General features: G+C 35.5%; 1 protein-coding gene and 1 non-coding gene across 2 annotated transcripts in view; one reads left to right on the top strand and one right to left on the bottom strand.

Moving 5' to 3' along the window:
- Window positions 1-19,605, top strand: part of SCRN3 (secernin 3) — a 37,601-nt gene extending 17,996 nt beyond the window's left edge. Inside the window, exons 6-8 of the mRNA XM_060621762.3 lie at window positions 8,578-8,740; window positions 9,585-9,765; window positions 13,365-19,605. Of these exons, the coding sequence (XP_060477745.1) occupies window positions 8,578-8,740; window positions 9,585-9,765; window positions 13,365-13,535 (515 nt within the window). The 3' untranslated portion in view covers window positions 13,536-19,605. The remainder of the gene's footprint in view (window positions 1-8,577; window positions 8,741-9,584; window positions 9,766-13,364) is intronic.
- On the bottom strand, window positions 6,831-6,933 carry LOC132673989 (U6 spliceosomal RNA). The gene has a single exon (XR_009608318.1). It is a non-coding gene; the product is annotated as a U6 spliceosomal RNA (small nuclear RNA).
- Window positions 19,606-20,947: the final 1,342 nt, after the last annotated feature.

The raw sequence follows: 20,947 nt of genomic DNA, 5'->3' as shown, positions 1-20,947 counted from the left end.
CCATCATACTCTAGTTTCCTCCTCATTTTCTCTCACAGGCATTTTCCCTCATAGTCATTTTCCCTAATAAAGTCCTTATACATTTAACCATATGTCATGGCATCTGCTTCTCAGAAGACTCAGACAAACACAGTAGAATTAAATGTCTGAGCATAGCACAAAAGACCGGAGGCAGTAACTGGAGTTAAAGTGTTGTAAGGTCCTTGGGTTAATGGATAATTAATTTAAGGCAGACTGTAATAAGTCAAGAGAAACTAACAAAATGATAAAAGAATGTATAATAAACTGGGGAGAAGTAAAATAATAAACACTTGAAAAATTCAAGAGGGCAAGGAAGGAGAAAAAAGGAAAAATAGCTGGCATAAATAGAAAACTAAAAATATAATGGCTGATTTTGTCCTACATGGAATTTTTCTTTTTTTAAAACATTTTTTAACGTTTATTTATTTTTGAGACAGAAACAGAGCATGAGCAGGTGAGAGGCAGAGGGAGAGGGAGACTGAGTCTCTCAGACACTGCACTATATGGAATTTTTCTTAATGGTTTCTAGCATTGATGTCCTTTGAGAAAGGTCATTTTTACTATACCATAAATGGTTATCTTTTTTTTAAGTTTATTTAATTTTGAGAGAGTGAGTGTGTGAGAGTGTGTGAGAGAGGGGAGGGGCAGAGAGAATGGGAGAGAGAATCCCAAGCAGGCTCTGCGCTAACACAGAGCTTGATCTCACGGACCAAACCGAAATCAAGAGCCAGACGCTTAACTGACTGAGCCACCCAGGTGCCCCCAGAAATGATTATCTACATCTTATATTTATAACTTTATTTTGTAAATTTAAATTATGATGATTCTAGAATCATTCTAAAATAAAGTATGAATTAGGATTCTACCGTTTTCCTCACCACTCAAATGATTATCCAGTGATCCCAGTACTAATGATTAAATGGATTATCTTTCTCTACTGATTTGAAATGTCAACCAACTTGATCAAATTAATTCCTAAGTAAACCCATGTGTAAATTAGATTACTGTATTTGTCCAGTTTTGTTTAAAACAAAACTGTGTGTAAGTACACACAGTAAGTACTCAATACTTGTTGTATGAACAAAGAAAAAAATGAGGGAATTTGTCAACCAACTTGATCAAATTAATTCCTAAGTAAACCCATGTGTAAATTAGATTACTGTATTTGTCCAGTTTTGTTTAAAACAAAACTGTGTGTAAGTACACACAGTAAGTACTCAATACTTGTTGTATGAACAAAGAAAAAAATGAGGGAATTTGCAATACTGTTTTTTTCTTTTTATGTGGTAGGACAAGGATATCTTCACTACTCTGCTCTTTCAAAATGTTCCTGACAATCCTTGACTGATCATTTTTCCAGATAAATTTTACAATAATTTTATTCAGCTTCTCCTCCCAAAACATTCTTTGAGGTTTGACTGGAATTGAATCAAAACTATAGATTATTTTAGGGGAGGATTGACATCTAATAATACTGCCTTCCTATTCAAGAACAAGATATGGCTGTCCATTTATTGAAATTTTCTTTTGTGTTTCTAAGACTTGTGTAGTTTTATCTAGGTTTTCCATATTGACTTTTTTTGTTGTTAAATCTTTTGTGAAAGCTTGTTCTATGCTAGACATGAGATCACATAGCAGCAGATATGATTAATATGGTCTGTGACCTTCTGGAACATAATAACTAGTGGAAGGTAGGACACAGGCAAGTAACAGATAGTATTGTTTGCTATTTGGTCATTTTCCAGTCTTTACCATGTTGCAGTGTACATCTTGGTTTATTAAGTTTTGTCTGCATTTCAAAATTGTTTCTTTTTTAAAAAAATTTTTTTAATGTTTATTTATTTTTGAGAGAGAGAGAGAGAGAGACAGAGCATGAGCAGGGGAGGGGCAGAGAGACAGAGAGAGAGAGAGACAGAATCCAGAAGCAGGCTCCAGGCTCTGAGCTGTCAGAACAGAGCCTGATGTGGGGCTTGAGCTCACAGACTGTGAGATCATGATCTGAGCGGAGGTCGGACACTTAATGGACTGAGCCACTGAGGCACCCCCAAAATTGTTTCTTTAGGATGGATTGTAGAAGGGAAGCAGGACCTATAGTATTTGCAATCTTAACCTAAACAAGAAAACAGTTCTCTAGTTCCCTTCTATAGAGCCCAAATAAATTGTTCTCTAATTAGAACATTTTTTCAAAATTTCAAATTGTTATTATTTTATTGTATGTTGATCTTGTGTTCTGTGACTTTCCTCATTGAAATTGTTAATTCTAGGAGCTTTTGGTTTTTGTTGTTGTTGTTGTTGGGCAGATTCTCCTTTGGGTGGATTCCTTGGGATTTCCTATATAGACTATCATATCATCTGCAAATAGGGACAGTTTTAGTTCTTCCTTTCCAATCTATATACTTTTTGTGTCTTTTTATTGCCTTATAGTTCTGGCTAGACCTTCCAGGATTGTATTGAATAAGAATGGTAAAAGCTGACTTCCTTGCTTTATTCCCAGTCTTAGGGGGAAAGCATTTAGTCTTTTTATCATTTTTTTAATGTTTACTATTTATTTTTGAGAGAGAAAGAGACAGAGTGTGACTGGGGGAGGACTAGAGAGAGAGAGAATCTGAAGCAGGCTCCAGGCTTCGAGCTGTCAGTGCAGAGCCCGACTGGGGCTCGAACCCACGGACCACAAGATCATGACCTGAGCTGAAGTCGGATGCTTAACCGACTGAGCCACCCTGGTGCCCCAGTTTTTTATCATTAAGTGTAGTGTTAGCTGTAGCTTTTTGTAGATGCTTAACTTTATCATGTTAAGGAAGTTTCTCTCCATTTCTTGTTTGCTGAGAGGTTTTGTAATGAATAGATGTTGAAGTTTATTATTTTTTTGTGTGTCAATTGATATGATTCTCTTTCTTCTTCAGCCTGTTAATATGGTAAGTTACATTGATCTTCACATATTGAACCAGCCTTGTATCCTTGGAATAAATCCAGTTTGGTTGTGGTATATAATTCTTTTTATGTATTGCTGGGTTCTGTTTGCTAATATTTTGTTATGGGTTCTTGCATCTATATTTATGAGAGATATTGGTCTGTCTTGTTTGTTTTGTTCTGTACTGCCTTTGTTTGGTTTTGACATCAGCCTAACAGTGAATCAGGAAGTGTTCCCTCCTTTTTTATTTTGTGGAAGAGACAGTGTAGAGTGCTGTTAATTCTTCCTTAAATATTTGATAGAATTCTCCAGTGAAACTATCTGGGCCTGGGTATTTCTTTTCTGTGGGTTTTTAAACTACAAAGTCAATTTCTTTAATAGTTATAGGGGTATTCAAATAATCTGTTTAATACTGAGTGAGTTTAGGTAATATGTGCTTTTCAAATAATTGGTCCATTTCTTCCAAGTTGTTAATTTATGTGCATAGAGTCGCTCATAGTATTCCCTTTTGCTTTTAATGTCTGCAGGGTCTGTCATGATATCCCTGTTTCATTCCTGATAGTGGTAATTTTGTAATTTTTGTCTTCTCTCTTTTTCTGTCAGTGTAGCTAGAGGTTTGTCAATCGTATTGATTTTTTTCAAAGAACCAGATTTTTGTTCTGTTGACTTTCCTTTATTGTTTTTTCTTCTTTCAGTTTCATTGACATCTGCTCTTATCTTTATTATTTCCTTCTGCTTGGTTTGGGCTTATTTTTCTCTTTTCCTAGTTTGTTAAGGTGGGAGCATGAGATGCAATGGACAAAATTTTAAGTTTTTTCTCAATATTTTATATTTTTGGCTGGTAATGTGAATGGAATATTTTTCTATTATATTTGCTAAGTAGTTATTTCTTATCTATAAAAATTGTTGAGTGTTTTCATTTATTTAAAGGAACACCTCACTGATACTCTATTGAATTGGTAATTTTAAAATCTGTCCTCTAGGGGGGCACCTGGGTGGCTCAGTCGGTTAAGTATCAACTCTTGATTTCGGCTCAGGTCATGATCTCATGGTTCGTGAGATTAAGCCCTGCATCAGACTCTGTGCACAGAACCTGCTTGGGATTCTCTCTCTCCCTCCCTCTCTCTCAAAAATAAATAAACTTAAAAAAAATCCTTCAATTCCATCCTCTTTGGCTTTTCGAGTATGTAATTAAGTATCAGTGGTCCTACTTCCTTTTTCTAGTAGAATTATACTTTTAGAAATATAAATTTTTTCCAAGCATATAAAACTAGGAAGTCATAGAGGAAAATTGTGGAGAGACTTTCTAAAAAAAAGACCTCATTTTAGTCATACACCAGCTAGCCAGTGAACCAAAGATTGCAGAAAGCTGTGATGGATGGTAGGAGTAATATTCTAGAGTGTGTGTGTGTGTGTGTGTGTGTGTGTGTCTGTGTGTGTGTGTGTAAATAACACATCTTCTTTATCCATTTATCAGTTGATGGACATTTGGGCTCTTTCCATATTTGGCTATTGTTGATAGCACTGCTATAAACATTGGGGTGCATGTGCCCCTTCAAAACAGCATTCCTATATCCTTTGAATAAATATCTAGTAGTTCAATTGCTGGATCACGGGCTGGTTCTGTTTTTAATTTTTTTTTTTGTAACGTTTTTTTTATTTTTTATTTTTTATTTTTATTTTTGAGACAGAGAGAGATAGAGCATGAACGGGGGAGGATCAGAGAGAGAGGGAGACATAGAATCTGAAACAGGCTCCAGGCTCTGAGCAGTCAGCACAGAGCCCGATGCGGGGCTCGAACCCACGAACCGTGAGATCATGACCTGAGCTGAAGTCGGACGCCCAACCGACCGAGCCACCCAGGTGCCCCGGTTTTTAATTTTTGAGGAACCTCTGTACTGTTTTCCAGAGCGGCTGCACCAGTTTGCATTCCCACCAGCAGCGCAGAAGAGATTTCTTTCTCTGCATCCTTACCAACATCTGTTGTTGCCTGAGTTGTTAATGGTAGCCATTCTGTGTCAGTTGGCCATCTGGATGTCTTCTTTGGAGAAGTGTCTATTCATGTCTTTTGCCCATTTCTTCACTGGATGATTTGTTTTTTGGGTATTGAGTTTGATAAGTTCTGTATCGATTTTGGATACTAACCCTTTATCTGATATGTCATTTGCAGATATCTTCTCCCATTCTGTTTATGCCTTTTGGTTTTGCTGATTGCTTCCTTCTCTGTGCAGAAGCTTTTTATTTTGATGAGGTCCCAGTAGTTCATTTTTGCTTTTGTTTCCCTTGCCTCCAGAGACGTGTTGAGCAAGAAGTTGCTGCGGTCAAGGTCAAAGAGGTTTTTGCCTGTTTTCTCCTCTAGGATTTTGGTGCCTTCCTGTCTTACATTTAGGTCTTTCATCCATTTTGAGTTTACTTTTTGTATGGTGTAAGAAAGTGGTCCAGGTTCATTCTTCTGCATGTTGATGTTCTGGTTTCCCAACACCATTTGCTAAAGAGGCTGTCTATTCCATTGGATATTCTTTCCTGCTTTGTCAAATATTAGTTGGCCATAGGTTTGTGGGTCCATTTCTGGACCCACTATTCTGTTCCATTGATCTGAGTGTCTGTTTTTGTGCCAGTACCATACTATCTTGATGATTACAGGTTTGTAATATAGCTTGAAGTCCAGAATTGTGATACCTCCAGCTTTGCTTTTCACTTTCAGGATTGCTTTGCCTGTTTGGAGTCTTTTCTGGTTCCATACAAATTTTAGGATTGTTTGTTCTAGCTCTGTGAAGAAGGCTGGTGTTATTTTGATAGGGATTGCATTGAATATGTAGATTGCTTTGGGTAGTGTCAATGTTTTAACAATACTTATTCTTCTAATCCATAAGCATGGAATAGTTTTCCATTTTTTTGTATCTTCTTCAATTTCTTCCATAAGCTCTCTGATCTGTCTTCCCTTATAGATTAAAGACTTTTTTTCCCATGTTGCTTTCATAATCTTTACTTGTCTGTGTATTTTGTGAATTTGACTATGATATTCCTCGTTGATGGTCTGTTTTTGTTGAATCTAATGGGAGTTCTCTGTGCTTCTTGGATTTTGATGTCTGTGTCTTTCCCCAGGTAAGAAAAATTTTCTGCTGTGGTTTGCTCACATAAACTGTCTACTCCTTTTTCTCTCTCTTCATCTTCTGGGACTTCTATGATTCAGATGTTATTCCTTTTTAATAAGTCACTGGGTACTCTAATTTTTGTGTCATGCTCTTTTGCCTTAGTTTCCCTCTTTTTTCTGCTTCATTATTCTTCATAATTTTGTCTTCTATATCGCTGATCTGCTTCATCCATTCTTGCCGCCGTGGCATACAACTGAGATGCAATCTCAAATGTATTTTACTTCTTTTGTCTCCGCAGAAAGGGATTCTCTGGTGTCTTCTATGCTTTTTTCAACCCCAGCTAGTATTCTTATTATCATGATTCTAAATTCTGGTTCAGACATCTTGCTTATATCTGTGTTGAGTAAGTCCCTGGCTGTCATTTCTTCCTGTTCTTTCTTTTAGAGCGAATCCTTCATTTTGTCATTTTGGAGGAAGAAAAATAATTAATAAAAAAATTAAAATTAAAAAATTAAAAGCAACACAAAAAATCAAATAAAGGAAGCTAGATCCTTGGTGCGTTTTGCCTGGTCTTTGAAAGAAGCTTGATAGAATAGAGAAAAAAGGGAAAGAAAAGAAAAAAAAAGTAAGAAGTGTTAAAAAATTTAAAAATGTATACAACAAAATAGAATAAAATGAAATGAGGAAAGTAAAGTAGAATTTAAAAAATTACAAAAAATAAAAACTATAGCAAAAAATTCTTAAAAATTTTTAACGGAAAATAAAAATAAAATGTTCTCTTTCTGTATCAAAGAATAAGAAAAAAAAATATGGAACACTTCACAAATTTGCATGGCATCCTTGCTCAGGGCCATGCTAATCTCTGTATCATTCCAATTTTAGTATATGTGCTGCCAAAGCGAGCACTTAGATGTGTTGCTTTAAATGGCTATTTTCTTGTACCACTTTTCTTTTGATAATGAGAATTTCCTCTTTGAAAGCTTTTAAACCTATTCTGAAAGTCTTCCTGAAAGATCCTTTTTGAATTGTTAACTGTGGTTACCTCCAACCGAAATTGGATGAGGGAACTTTCACTTCTTTACATTCACAGAGCTACATACTGTGTCAAAGTGCATCAATATCAATCTGTCTGTCTATCTCTCTATTTCCTAGGACAGTGCCTGGCATTTAGTAGATGCTCAATAAGTATTTGTTGGAGGAATGAGAACTAAATAGAGAAAAATCTCATTTTTGTCTTTAGAGAATTTATAATCTAATGGCAGAGATAGAAGCTATACGTGCAAAAAATCAAGAATGCTTATATGAAAGGAAAAGCTTATTTCAGTTCATCCTAATGGTAAATTTTAATTTGAAGGAGTTTGGGGGCACCTGGGTGGCTTAATCTGTTAAGCGTCTGACTCTTGATTTGCCCAGGTCATGATCTCATGGTTCATCTGCTTGGGATCCTCTCTCTCCCTCTCTCTCTGCACCTCCCAAGCTTGTGCTCTCTCTCTTTCTCTAAACATAAATACTTTTTTAAAATGAAGGAGTTTTAATTTGATTCGGGGGGAATTGAGAGTCAAATTTTAGGGAAGAGAATTATGACATGTGAGTAGAAGATATTTGGGCTACGTTTTGGAGGACTGCATTGTGTAAGGGGTAAGATTCTTCATCTTTCATGAGGTAGTTAGATCCTGAACCACATCTTTGAGCATTGATATGTATAGCAAGGAGCAGAGATGTCTGAACGCACGATGGCTTTTTAAATTTTTTGGTGGAAATGCCTTGCAAATATGGAATTCTGAGGCTCTCTGTAACCATGGTCATGTTGTGTTTGCTAAAGAGATAAAATAGTTTCTTTTTCTAAAATAAAAAACTCCTTAAAATATCAAACTTTACATATGAAAGCAGAAAACAAAATATAATGCCATCTGTTTTGTCACACACAATGGACATTTAAATATTTTAAGTAGTCCAGCAGATTTATGTTCATTAAAATCCCACTAACTAATAATGTGTTTTGTTTCCTTCATTCCCACTCAGGTTACAGTTCACACTTTCAGATAAGAGTATTAATATCAGCCACAGAAATTACAGGAAAAGGAGTATTTTATTTTGTAAAGAATGCCTTGTATAATACTGGAAACCAAGCACTGTATTCTTTTAATATTTGCTTCCCAGAATGGATAGGCTCAGATGATAGTTACTGATATTGTCAGTTCACTGCTAACTAAATACACCTTAAAAATTTTTGTAAGGGCAACGAGATTGAGTGTATTTTGCATTTTTGATTCCTTCTTAGGAAGTTACAGATTTTACCTGATAGTAATGGTTTTGAGATTTAGTGTGTTTTATATTTTTTAAGAAATCTTCCTTATGATAGTGGAATGAGACGAATAGTTATGATACAAGGTTTGTTCGTAGTCAATCTCTAATTTATCCCTATCCCAATATCTAATTTATCCCAATATCTCATGTTATATATTATCAACAGAGAAAGCAGTTCATGATTGCAGCATGTCAACCTGCAAATTCATATGTATTTGATGATTTTTAAAATGATTTTCCTAGGAAATATAACTTTTGAAACAATGATGGAAATTCTCCGAGATAAACCAAGTGGCATTAATATGGAGGGAGAATTCCTGACCACTGCAAGCATGGTTTCTATTTTACCTCAAGACTCCAACCTTCCTTGCATTCACTTCTTTACAGGGACTCCTGATCCTGAGAGGTAAAGTCACAAAATACTGTAAACCAACAAGGGGTCAGGGGCTAGGATAGTCATCAGTCTGTTGGTGATTTTGCCAGGCTAACTTTTTCTTACACAAATAGGACAATAATTTTTGGATATATTTTCTGTTCAGGTTGTAGGCTGCCATTTACATATGTGCATTCCTGCCATAACTATTCTCATTTTTTAGGACAAAAATGTTAATAGTTTCTTGTCTGCAGTTATCCTTACTCTCTTTGGCCAAATATATTTAAAATTGTCAAGAAAAGAAAGTAGATGGTTTTCTTTTGCAGATTTCAGTATTATAATATTAGATGGTTAAGAATACTAAGAAGATTAAATGATGTAGTTGTGCTGGATTTAGATGGTTACTTATCCGCTCATATCTAGAAAATATGTGCCTGTAAAACTTAAACTATCAGTAGTTGAAGTTATATCTAAAATTGGATTTTAGATATGTTACAATTGTCTTAAGTCATTAGTGTCTCTCATAGAACTTAATGCACATTACATTGAGAAATGATCTTATATTCTCTCAGTGTTACAGTCTTTCATGTTATTAAAGATCACTTCAAGAAGATGGAGTGAGACTTGAGGCCACTTTATTAATACTGCTGCTGTGATTTCATTCCAGATCCTAATCCTCAATCTGTAACATTGAGGATTTTTCTTACCCTTCAACTATGGAGTTTTCAGTAGAAAATGATGGACTATAATTTCACTGGACACTGTTTCTGTGCCAGGCCCTTCTAACTAGAGGGAATCTTAGAAGATTTAGCATAATGCTAAATATTTTCCTATCCCCACTATCCCCACAAGCCAACTCTATGACTTTTTCTTCTAGATCTGTTTTTAAGCCTTTCATATTTGTGCCAAATGTTTCACAACTATTGGATACCAGTTCACCAACATTTGATCTTGAAGACCCAGTTAAAAAGAAACCACGTTTTCAGTTTAAGCCTGACAGAAGACACCCACTCTATCAAGAACATCAACAGGCATTGGAAGTAATAGACAAAAAGGAGGTATGATTAAATTATATTCTCTGTTTTATCATTAAGAACAGTTTAAAGTGTGATTCAGTCCACATTTTGAACTTTGGAACTTCACCTTTCTTTCCTTCCTTCATGTAAAAATAGGTTTAAAAATAGTTTAGACTCTCTCTCTCCCTCAAAAATAAACAAACATTTAAAAAAATAATAAAAGCTTTTAAAAATAAAATAAAAATAAAATAGTTTAGATGTTCAATTATAGTAGAGCTCAAACCAAAGATTTAAAATAATGGTTAAGAATGCACTATGAATCTCTTAGAGAAATTTAGTATATTAAACATAATAACAATACCTAACATTTATTGGGCACTTTTTATACACTCGGCACCATGGTATCATTACGCAAAATAGAATATTTTATTTAATCTTCAAACCACTTTATGAGGTAAATACTATTGTTATCTCCATTTACTGAGACTTAGAGAGTTTAAGTAGCTTGCTTAGTTTATATCTCACACCAAAAATTACAGAGCTACTGGAGGGCAGTTAACATGATCTCTTACATACAAAATGTTCTTAATCAGATAGCCTCAGATTAATTTTTATTGGAAATGCTTAACACTCCTTAGACTTAATAATGAATTGGAGTCTTTTTTAAAAAATGGTAAGTGCTTATTATTTTTAAATGTAAGCAGTATAGGAGATGAACATCATCCAAAATCTCATCTCTAGAAATAAGCAGATATATTTTTGGGCAGACAGACAGATTGACAAATAATTTTCTAATATCCATACCTCTTCAGCTTTCTTCCCTCTCTGCCCCAGAGATAAAATATAGATTAGAAGGAAATGGAAGAGCTAGCTGGAGGTTTTTTACAGAACCATCAACTGATTCCCTCCAGGGAGGAAAAGATTGGCCATCTTGTACCTTTCCACACCTGTTTGTACCGGCTCCCGATTTCTATTGCTATTATTCCTTTTACTTCCTCGAGATATATACATTTACATTCTTTCTACATAAAATGCATTGTATCAGTTGTCTTCCAGGTAATTATTTATTTACTTTTGTCTGTAGTATTTTTGCACGGTTGCCATTCCCCCACCCGCTTTGCTTACACTTAAAGCAGAGAACTCTGGCTAGACCTCCTGTTTGCTGTGGATTCTTGACACTTGCTTTATCTTGGACTACTTTGTTTTCACTTGTAACTTACAGTGTAAAACACTTTTTGTAGGTAGCCGGTGGCATGGAATGAGAGGCAGGCAAGTTGTTCTAGGGGCATTAAGTACGCTGATGAGAGCCCAGTCTACCGGCCAGTGGTGTCATCCACTGCGTGGGCTTGGCTTACACTCCTGACTGAGCACAGTCCTGTGACAAATGAGCCCCCTGGTCCTTCTTGCCTTTGCTCAAGTTCCTCAGTGATATGTTTCAAGAGATATGTCTGCTCTGGAGGGATTTTCCCTCACTTCTTCCTGAGCAGCCTCCACACTGCCACTAATCGCTTACTTAGTTCTCAGCATTGTCAGCTTCCTTTCCCCTCAATACTGTTTCTGGAAGGTTGGTTGTGTAGACTTATTATTAAATGCTTGTTAAATTAAAATGCTGATTGACATTTTTCTAAGTAATATTGAAATTAAAATTTAAAAGCTGTTAGTATTTTAGGCTTTATTTAATAGCCATTAAATGTTGATTGACAACAGAAAGTAATGGAGAAACCATAGAACCTGAAGGAAGAAGTGTCAAAGAGCTGGATTCTAGTCTCCTTTTTTTTTTTTTTTTACTGAAGTATAATTGACACAAAATGTTAACATTAGTTTTAGGTGCACAATATAGTGATTGGACAAATCGATACATTATGCTATGCTCACCCCACGTGTAGCTGCCATCTGTCACCATACGATGCTATTACAATACCACTAACTATATTCCTTATGTGCCTTTTATCCCCATGGCATTCATTCCATAACTGGACACCTATATCTTCCTCTTCTCTTCACTCATATTGTCTACCTCCTCACCCCCTGTCATCTGGCAACCATCAATTTCTTTGTTATCTGTATTTATGGGTCTAATGCTGCTTTTTGTCATTTGTTTTGTTTTTTAGATTCCACATATATTATGCAGAATCATATGGTATTTGTCTTTCTCTGGTTCTAGTCTATTTTTATGACTTAGGGAGAGTCAATGCTACTGGTAGTTTTAATGTACGTTTCTTGATTACTGATGAGGTTGAAAAGCTTCTCAGATGTTTATTAGCCATTAGTATTTCCTCTTAAATGACTTGCCTGTTCTTTTCCTTAGCCTGTTTTTCAATTGTTGCTTGGTTGTTTTTGTCTTTTGCCTCAGAGAGGCAAAACTATATGAATTTTGAGTCTTTGTTATATTGCAATTTTTTATCTCAGTTTATTGTTTATTTAACTTTTTTTTCAGACAGAAGTTTTAAGTTAAGTCCATTACATTTGTTAGTCTTTTCCTTTAAGGCATCTTGATTTCATGCTTCTAGAGGCCTGCTTCATCTCAAAATAAATATAACTTCTGTATTTTCTTCTAGTATGTATGTGTGTGTTTGAAAAAAATAGTTCTTGAATTTTTCTGAAATTTCTTTCTATTTTTTCATGTTTATTTAAGAGAGAGAGAGAGAGGGTGTGGGAGGAGGGGCAGAGAGAGAATACCAAGCTCCGCATTGTCAGCGCAGAGCCCAACGTGGGGCTGGAATTCACGAACCCTGAGATCATGATCTGAGCTGAAATCAAGAGTCTGGTGCTTAACTTACTGAGCCACCTAGGTGCCCCTGAAATTTATTTTTGTGTATGTTATGAAGTAGGGATTCTAACTTTGTTTTCCAAGAGGTGACCAATTATTTCAATACCATTTATAGACAAAATATATTTTTTTCTCACTAATATGTAATGTAGTGTTTCATCAGAAAAAGTTGATCCAATTTGATTTTAAAGTCCATGTTTAGATTCAGCATCTTTGTTTTGTGGAATTCTGCCCTATAATGGTTCAAATTTTTAAAATTATTCTTACTTTCTAGTAACTTTCTTCTTATATATTTTTTCTCTCAGTACCTACCCTATAACTGGTCATGGTAATTCACCAATAACTTAAAAATTCCTTTATTCTATATGAGTAATGACCTTTCCCCCGATTCTTGAAACAGGGAGGAATCATAGAGAAAATGTCTTTTTTAGTTGTTCTTTCCCTTGAATACTACTGTTCTTTTTCCTTTGTTTAATCTGATAATATTGATTTTAAATATAGAAGATCCACCTTCATAAAAATATCTTAGCCTCATTTTTCAGCAACCTTCCCCAGACACAATATCATAATTTCAATGGTCCTGTAAATTTTTCTTTTAGGTTTCTTGCTTATAGACTAATCCTATGCAATTATGCTTAATCTTTTCTACTAAAAATACCTAATAAATTGGAGTTAATCCATTAATTCAATATAGAACAAAGATTTTTCCTGAAGAATTTCATTCCGTACTATATCTAAAGAATGAGAGGGGAACCAAACTAGAAGTGGAAACCAGAATGAAAAAAAAAAACTTGTCTGTAGAGGTGGTTTGGAATTTGGTTAGACTTACATGTGTGTGTGTATTTACTTATTTTATTTTTTCATTGTTCAGGAAAAAGCCAAAACTATGTTGGACAACATGAGGAAACTGGAGAAAGAACTATTCAAAGAAATGGAATCAATTCTTCAAAACAAGCATCTTGATGTTGATAAAATTGTTAATCTCTTTCCCCAGTGTGCAAAAGATGAAATTAGAATTTATAAGTCAAACATTAGTTCTTAGTGTCATATAAATGGTCAACAATCTTCCTCAAAGTCAGAATCTATCACCTTGGTAAATGATATAACCTAGTTTGAGTAGATCTGATTTTTCTTTAATAGCATTTACCTAATGGCCTATTAAAACTACACATAGTCTTGCTGAAATATTGAGAAAGAAAATAACATTGGAATTAGGCACATATGTCATGGAATAGCCAGGAGTTATTTCAGGTATTTGTGTGTGTGTGTGTGTGTGTGTGTGTGTGTATGTGTGTGTGTATGTGTATGTGGTTTTTTTCCAGCCATAATACCTTTTTAAAAATTACAATAATTAAATATTCAATTCTGCATAAAGTATGAAATATTAAAATAATGAATAGGTTTATATTTAGTATATTTATGTATTGTCCTCAAATAATTTTCTCAATTACAGCAAGAAAGTAGATTTTTCTTTAGTAATGGAAAATATTGTTTCTCAAGTAATGAGTTTTTTCTCATTAGGCAAATATTAATCATCTCTAACAAAATTTTCTAGATTTATACATTGTCTTACTACAGTGTATTAATCTTGCAAATGTGCTTTTATTAGACACAAACATGCTTTTTGTCAAGACTTGGCATCAGTGAGCTTTTAGCTCTAATTATCAAGCACTTTTTCAGCCATGCACCCTTATAGGCTTTTATGGTAATGTTTTTAGGAGAGCTTGTCTGGGGGATTAGGAAATGGGATAAGGGAACCAAGACCTCAGGAGATACTGTTTCTGTGTCATGAATCTTTCTCAAATTTTGTTTCTCTTCACTCAGTGAAAACAGCAACAGAAATGAGATAGTGGCAACAAAATAGAATTATTAGTGTATTATGAACATGAAGAACATTATAGTGCATAATGTATTATGAACATTATTAACAAGTAATATTTACCCAAAGTTTATAAAACTTTGTTAAAGTTACATGGAGATTACCACGTAAGACTCAAAGTTGCAACTATAAAACAAAAGAAGAATCCAACTCAACATTATTTATTGGTTTCTAGAAATATCTATTTTAGGTTTTTTATTATATTATCATATTTATTGGTTGCTATCATTGTAATTAGGATTATTACTAAAGTAGTGGATGATTAAAGAAAATTTCTTTTTTTAAGTTCTCTCATAAAAGCCATAATCTGCTTAGGGGTGCCTGGGTGGCTCAGTTGGTTGAGCGTTCGACTTCGATTTAGGTCATGATCTCATGGTTTGTGGGTTCGAGCCCCACCTTGGGCTCTGTGCTGACAGCTCAGAGCCTGGAGCCTGCTTTGGATTTTGTGTCTCCTTTTCTATCTCCCTCTCCCCTGTTCGCGCTCTGTCTCTCTCTGTCTCTCAAAAATAAATAAATGTAAAAAAAAAAAATTTAAAAACCACAATCTGCTTAATTTTGTTCGTCTAATACAGAGCTACCATTACAAAAGAAAAGAGATTTGTCTCAAGTACTCAGTTAATTATGTGTTTGCTTTACAGATGGTTCAGTGAAAGCCTCTCCCCAAATCATGAAGACCTTTGGCCAACCCCCATACACCTCCTTTCTCTCTCTTAATATATGGGGAAACTAAGGGTAAGCAGGCTGTTCATTTATCCAGGGGCACATACTTGAATCTTATTTCTCTCTCTGGGGCTCACATGTTTTCTCTTCCTCCTTTCATCCCACCCTAGTCTCAACTAGCACTGTCTCTCACCTGGACAACTGCAGTGAACTGTCCTACACCCATTTTTGTTTTTTTATCTCCATTCACATGGGTCACTGCAGCAGAGTGATCTTTTGGGAATGTAAATCTAATAATAAATTTCCTTCCTAAAACTTTTTAAGAAAATATTTTTTTATAGCTGTTTTAGGTTTAAAGCAAAACTGAGCAGAAAGTACAGAGTCCCTGCATACGTCCTGTCCCACCTCCAACTTCCCCCCCTCTGTCAACATCCCACACTAGAGTAATACATTTGTTACAATTGATGAACCTACACTGACATATCGTTATCACCCAAAAGCCATAGTCTACATTCGGGTTCACTCATTGTACCTTCTATAGGTTTGGACAAACGTTTAATGACGTGCATTAGTGAGTATTATACAGAATAGTTTCACTGCTTTAAATATCCTCTGTGCTCCACCTATTCATCTCTCCCTCCCCCTAATCCCTGACAGCCACTTAACCTTTTTATTATCTCCGTAGTTTTGCCTTTTCTAGAATGTCATATAGTTGGAATCGTACAGTATATAGCCTTTTCAGCCTCTTTAACTTAGTAATATGCATTTAAGATTCCTCCATGCCTTTTCATGGCTTGGGAGCTCATTTCTTTTCAGTGCTGAATAGTATTCTGGATATTTTGATTGCGGATACCCAGTCATAAAACCATAGGTCCTACTGAAGGACACCTTAGTTGCTTCCATGTTTTGGCAGTTATGATAAAGCTGCTATAAACATCTATGTGCCAGTTTTTGTGTAGACATAAGTTTTCAGTTCATTTGGATAAATACCAGCAGCATGAGTGCTGGATGGTATGGTAAGAGTATGTTTAGTTTTGTAAGAAACTGCCACACTATCTTCCAAAGTGACTATCATTTTGCATTCCACCAGCAATGAATGAGAGTTTCTGTTGCTCCACATCCTTACTTATCATTTGGTATCGTCAGTGTTCGGGATTTTGGCTATTCTTATAGATGTGTAGTAGTATCTCCTTGTTTTAATTTGCATTTCCCTGATGACTTATGTTGCAGAGCATCTTTTAATATGCTTAATTTCCCTCTGTATATCTTCTTTGGTGAGATATCTGTTCAGATATTTTGCCCATTTTAAAAATCAGGCTGTTCATTTTCTTATTGTTGAATCTAAAATTCTTTTAAAAAGTCATTGAGATAAGTCCCGGTCCTTAAGAACTATCAATGAGATCTTGCTGATCTGCCCATCTGTATCTTATTATACTTTTGCTAGGTTTTTTTTTTTTTCTTTTCATAATCCCCTTTATCTCTTTCACCATCCCCCCCACCCACCTCCCCTCTGGCAACCACCAGTTCGTTCTCTATTTAAAAGTCTGTTTGGTTTTTGTTGCTGTTGTTGTTCCTTTGTTTTCTTAAATTCTGCACATGAGTGAAATCATATGGTATTTGTCTTTTTTATTTCACTTGGCATTATACCTTCTAGGCCCATCCATGTTGTTGCAAATGGCAAGATTTCATTCTTTCCTATTGCTGAATAATATTCCATTGTATATATGCACCACAGTTTCTTTATCCATTCATCTATCAATGGACACTTGGGTTGTTTCTGCATCTAAGCTATGTAAGTAATGCTGCAATAAACATAGGGGTGCATATATCTTTTCGGATTAGTGTTTTTGTTTTCTTTGGTTAAATACCCAGTTGTGGAATTAGTGGATCATATGGCAAATCTATTTTTAACTTAAAAAAGAAATGTTTAATTTATTTTGACAGAGAGAGGGGAGGGGAGGGGCAGAGAGAATCCAAAGCAGACTCCATGCTGTCAGCACAGAGCCTGATGAAGGGCTCGAACTCACAACCCATGAGATCATGATCCGAACCAAACTTAAAAGTCAGACGCTTAACTGACTGAGCCACCCAGGTGCCCCTCTATTTTTAACTTTTGAAGGAACCCCTGTACTGTTTTTGCAGTGCCTGCATCAATTTGCATTCTCACTGACAGTGTAAAGGAACCCTTGTACACTATTGCCTTTTTAAAAAGCTTTTACTCTGCTTTTTTTTTTTTTTTAAGTTTATTCATTTATTTTTGAGAGAGAGAGAGAGCACAGGTGGGGTATGGGCAGACACACACACACAGAATCTGAAACAGGCTCCAGACTCTGAGCTGACAGCAGAGAGCCCAAGGCCGAACTCGAACCCATGAACCATGAGATCATGACCTGAGTTTAAGTTGGATGCTTAACTGATGGAGCCGCCCAGGTGTCCCTGGTCTTTCAGGGTTTTTTAATGTTTCAAGTTTTTATTTAAATTAGTTAACATACAGTGTAACATTAGTGAGAATTTAGTGATTCATCACTTACATATAACACCCAGTGCGCATCATAGCAAGTGCCCTCCTTAATACTCATCATTTAGCCCATCCCCCACCCACCTCCCTCCATCAACCCACCGTTCTCTAAAGTTAAGAGTCTCTTTCATGGTTTGCCTCCGTATCTTTTTTTCTCCTTCCCCTATGTTCATCTGTTTTGTGTCTTAAACTCCACATATGAGTGAAATCATCGTATTTGTCTTTCTTTGACTGGCTTGTTTCGCTCACTACACTGCTCTTTCAAATCCTTGAATGTGTCCAGCTCCTTCACAATGGCTGTGCCCTCTGCTTGCACCATTCATTTCACATCCTCCTTTTTATGTAAGTAGTTGTTTTTATCCTTTAGAATTTTGCTGAAGCAGGAGTTCCTCAGGAAAGTTTTCCCCATACCACAAGGTCAAGTCTGTTGTTACGTACCCTCAGAGCCACATGTGATCCTGATCACAAGTGTAATTATATGTTTCACATCTGTTTTTCACAGTAAAATAGAAGCTTTATGAGGTTAGGAACCCCACTGTTGTGTGCTCAGTATTCAACATTGTGTTGGCACAAGTTAGAGGCTCAATAAATATTTGTTAAATGAACATTGAAGTGCTGATGGAAATAATGTACCCAGTCCTCTGTAAAGTTGAGCAAATTATTTAGACAATCTATCTGTACAACTTGGTAACCTTTGTTAAGTCTCCGGTCGACCTGTTGCTTTTTTACATATTCAAAATGGGAATAATAACTCCCTAAAGACTGATATTATTATAAGGATATGTGAATTAATTAAGTTTAGGAGACTTTCACTATGTAAATCCAATATGGTATTTGGGTTTTGGTAATTGTGTGGGTAATTAACGCCTTGTAGTATATTTTAGAAAATTTAAGACTTCCCTTTTTTTTAAAATGTTTATTTATTTTTGAGAAACTGAGAGAGACAGAGCATGAGCAGGAGAAGAGCAGAGAGAGAGAGGGAGACAGAATCCGAAGCAGGCTCCAGACTCTGAGCTGTTAGCACAGAGCCTGAGCCTGAGGCGGGGCTTGAACCCATGAACCGTGAGATCATGACCTGAGCTGAAGTTGGGCGCTTAACTGAGCCACCCAGGCACCCTGAAAATGTAAGGTTTTCTTAAATTTCAGGTGTTTCTTAGGAGTAAAAAATATAGTTTTTTTTGAAATTAAGCTTTTTTTTTTTTTTGGTTAATCCTTCAATGATATGGTTTATTATTTACCATGATGTAATAAACCAAGGGAATAACTAATAAACTGAGTACTTTAAGAGTCTCATGCTCTACTGACTGAGCTAGCTGGGAACCTTAAACTGAGTACTTTAGAGAAAGCTAGTTTGTTTGATCTTTGTTGAAAACATCAATTTATATATTAATCTTCAACCAAAAAAACTTTTATTTTTAATTCCAGTACAGTTAACATACAGTGTTATATTTGCTTCAGGTATACAATAGACTGAGTCAACAATTCCATATATTACTTGGTGCTCATCAAGGTAAATATGCTCTTAATCCCGTTCACCTGTTTCACCCAACCCCCTCCCCCCCTTCCCCCTCTGAAAACAATCTGTTTGTTCTCTATCATTAAGTTTGTCTTTTGGTTTCTTGTTTGTTGTTGTTTTGTTTCTTAAATTTCACATATGAATGAAATCATATGGTATTTGTCTTTCTCTGACTTAGTTTGCTTAGCATTATACTCTCTAGATACAACCATGTTGTTGCAAATGGCAAGATTTCATTTTCTTATGGCTGAATAATATTCCATTGTGTATACACACACACACACACACACATCTTTTTTTTTTTTTAAACGTTTTATTTATTATTGAGAGATATAGAGAGACAGAGCATGTGCATGGGAGGGGCAGAGGGAGGAGGAGACACAGAATCCGAAGCAGGCTCCAGGCTCTGAGCTGTCAACACAGAGCCCGATGTGGGGCTCAAACTCACAAACTGCGAGATCATGACCTGAGCCAAAGTCAGACGCTTAACCAACTGAGCCACCCAGGCGCCCCTACCTCATCTTCTTTATCCATTCATCTATCAATGGACACTTATTGGCTATTGCAAATAATGCTGTAATAAACGTAGGGACACACATCCTTTCAAATTAGCGTTTTCGTATTCTTTGGGTAAATACCCAGTAGTGCGATTACTGGATCATATGGTAGTTCTATTTTTAATTTTTTTCTGTTTTTAATTTTTTATGGAACCTCCATATTGTTTTCCACAGTGGCTGTACCAGTTTGCCTTCCCACCAACAGTGCAAGAGGGTTCCTTTTTCTCCACATCCTCACCAACACTTGTTGTTTCTTGTGTTTTGATTTTAGCCATTCTGACACGTGTGAGGTGACATCTCTTTTGATTTTGATTTGCATTTCCTGATCATGAGTGCTGTTGAGCATCTTTTCATGTGTCTGTTGGCCATCTGTATGTCTTCTTTGGAGAAATGTCTGTTCATGTCTTTGCCCATTTTTAATTGGATTGTTTTTGATGTCAAGTTGTATAAATTCTTTTATATATTTTTGGATACTAACCTTTCATTGGATATATCATTTGCAAATATCTTCTTCCATTCAGTAGGCTTTTAGTTTTGTTCATCAACCAAAAATTTTACCCTAGAAATAATTATTCAGCCTCGAGTTTTGGAAATTTAGTTCCTACTTGTAACATTTATGAAAAATAGGTACTACAGAGTGAGTGTGTTCTTTTCTTAATTAATTACTTCAGGCTTTTCTCATACCAATCATAGAAATTTATCATTCCGCATTTTCCTGAAGAATGGTGATGATATTTCTGATCCTGAACTGTGTTTCCAACCATCAGACATCACTTGACTACCTATGTCCAGTGGTCTAAAGTAATTTAATATTTAACATCATATTAGAATTGATGGGGCAAACACTATTCTGTATAGCAAAAATGTGAAATAATAGTTTTACATCCCTCTTGCTTTTAGAAACTGTCATTAGTCATTATTCTTAAAATGCCAAGCACACTTTACCTTATTCTGAAAATATTGAAGTTTAAACAAAAGCTAGTCATGGAATTATTCATAACAAAGAAAAGAACAACTGACCGTATTGAATATTAGCCTAAAAGGGGTAGATTTGTTTTTTTAAGTAATCTCTACACCCAACATGGGGCTTGAAACTCACGACCCCAAGATCAAGAGTCACATGATTTACCGACTGATCCAGCCAGGCACCTAAAAGATTTTAGATAGATTTTAATCAAAATTCTATCAGATAATTTTCCCAGCTGTGACCTTGCATATTAAAAATTATGAAATATGTGAAAAGGACTGTAATGTCATATTGATTCATTAATAAAAAGTGCTTACTGAGTGCATAATTGGGCAAGGCCCTGTGCAGATAGATCCC

The sequence above is a fragment of the Panthera onca genome, chromosome C1, assembly GCF_046562875.1.
Source record: "Panthera onca isolate mPanOnc1 chromosome C1, mPanOnc1 haplotype 2, whole genome shotgun sequence".
Lineage (NCBI taxonomy): Eukaryota > Metazoa > Chordata > Mammalia > Carnivora > Felidae > Panthera > Panthera onca.
Note: the sequence above shows the minus strand (reverse complement) of the source record. Positions and strands in the feature narration are given on the sequence as shown.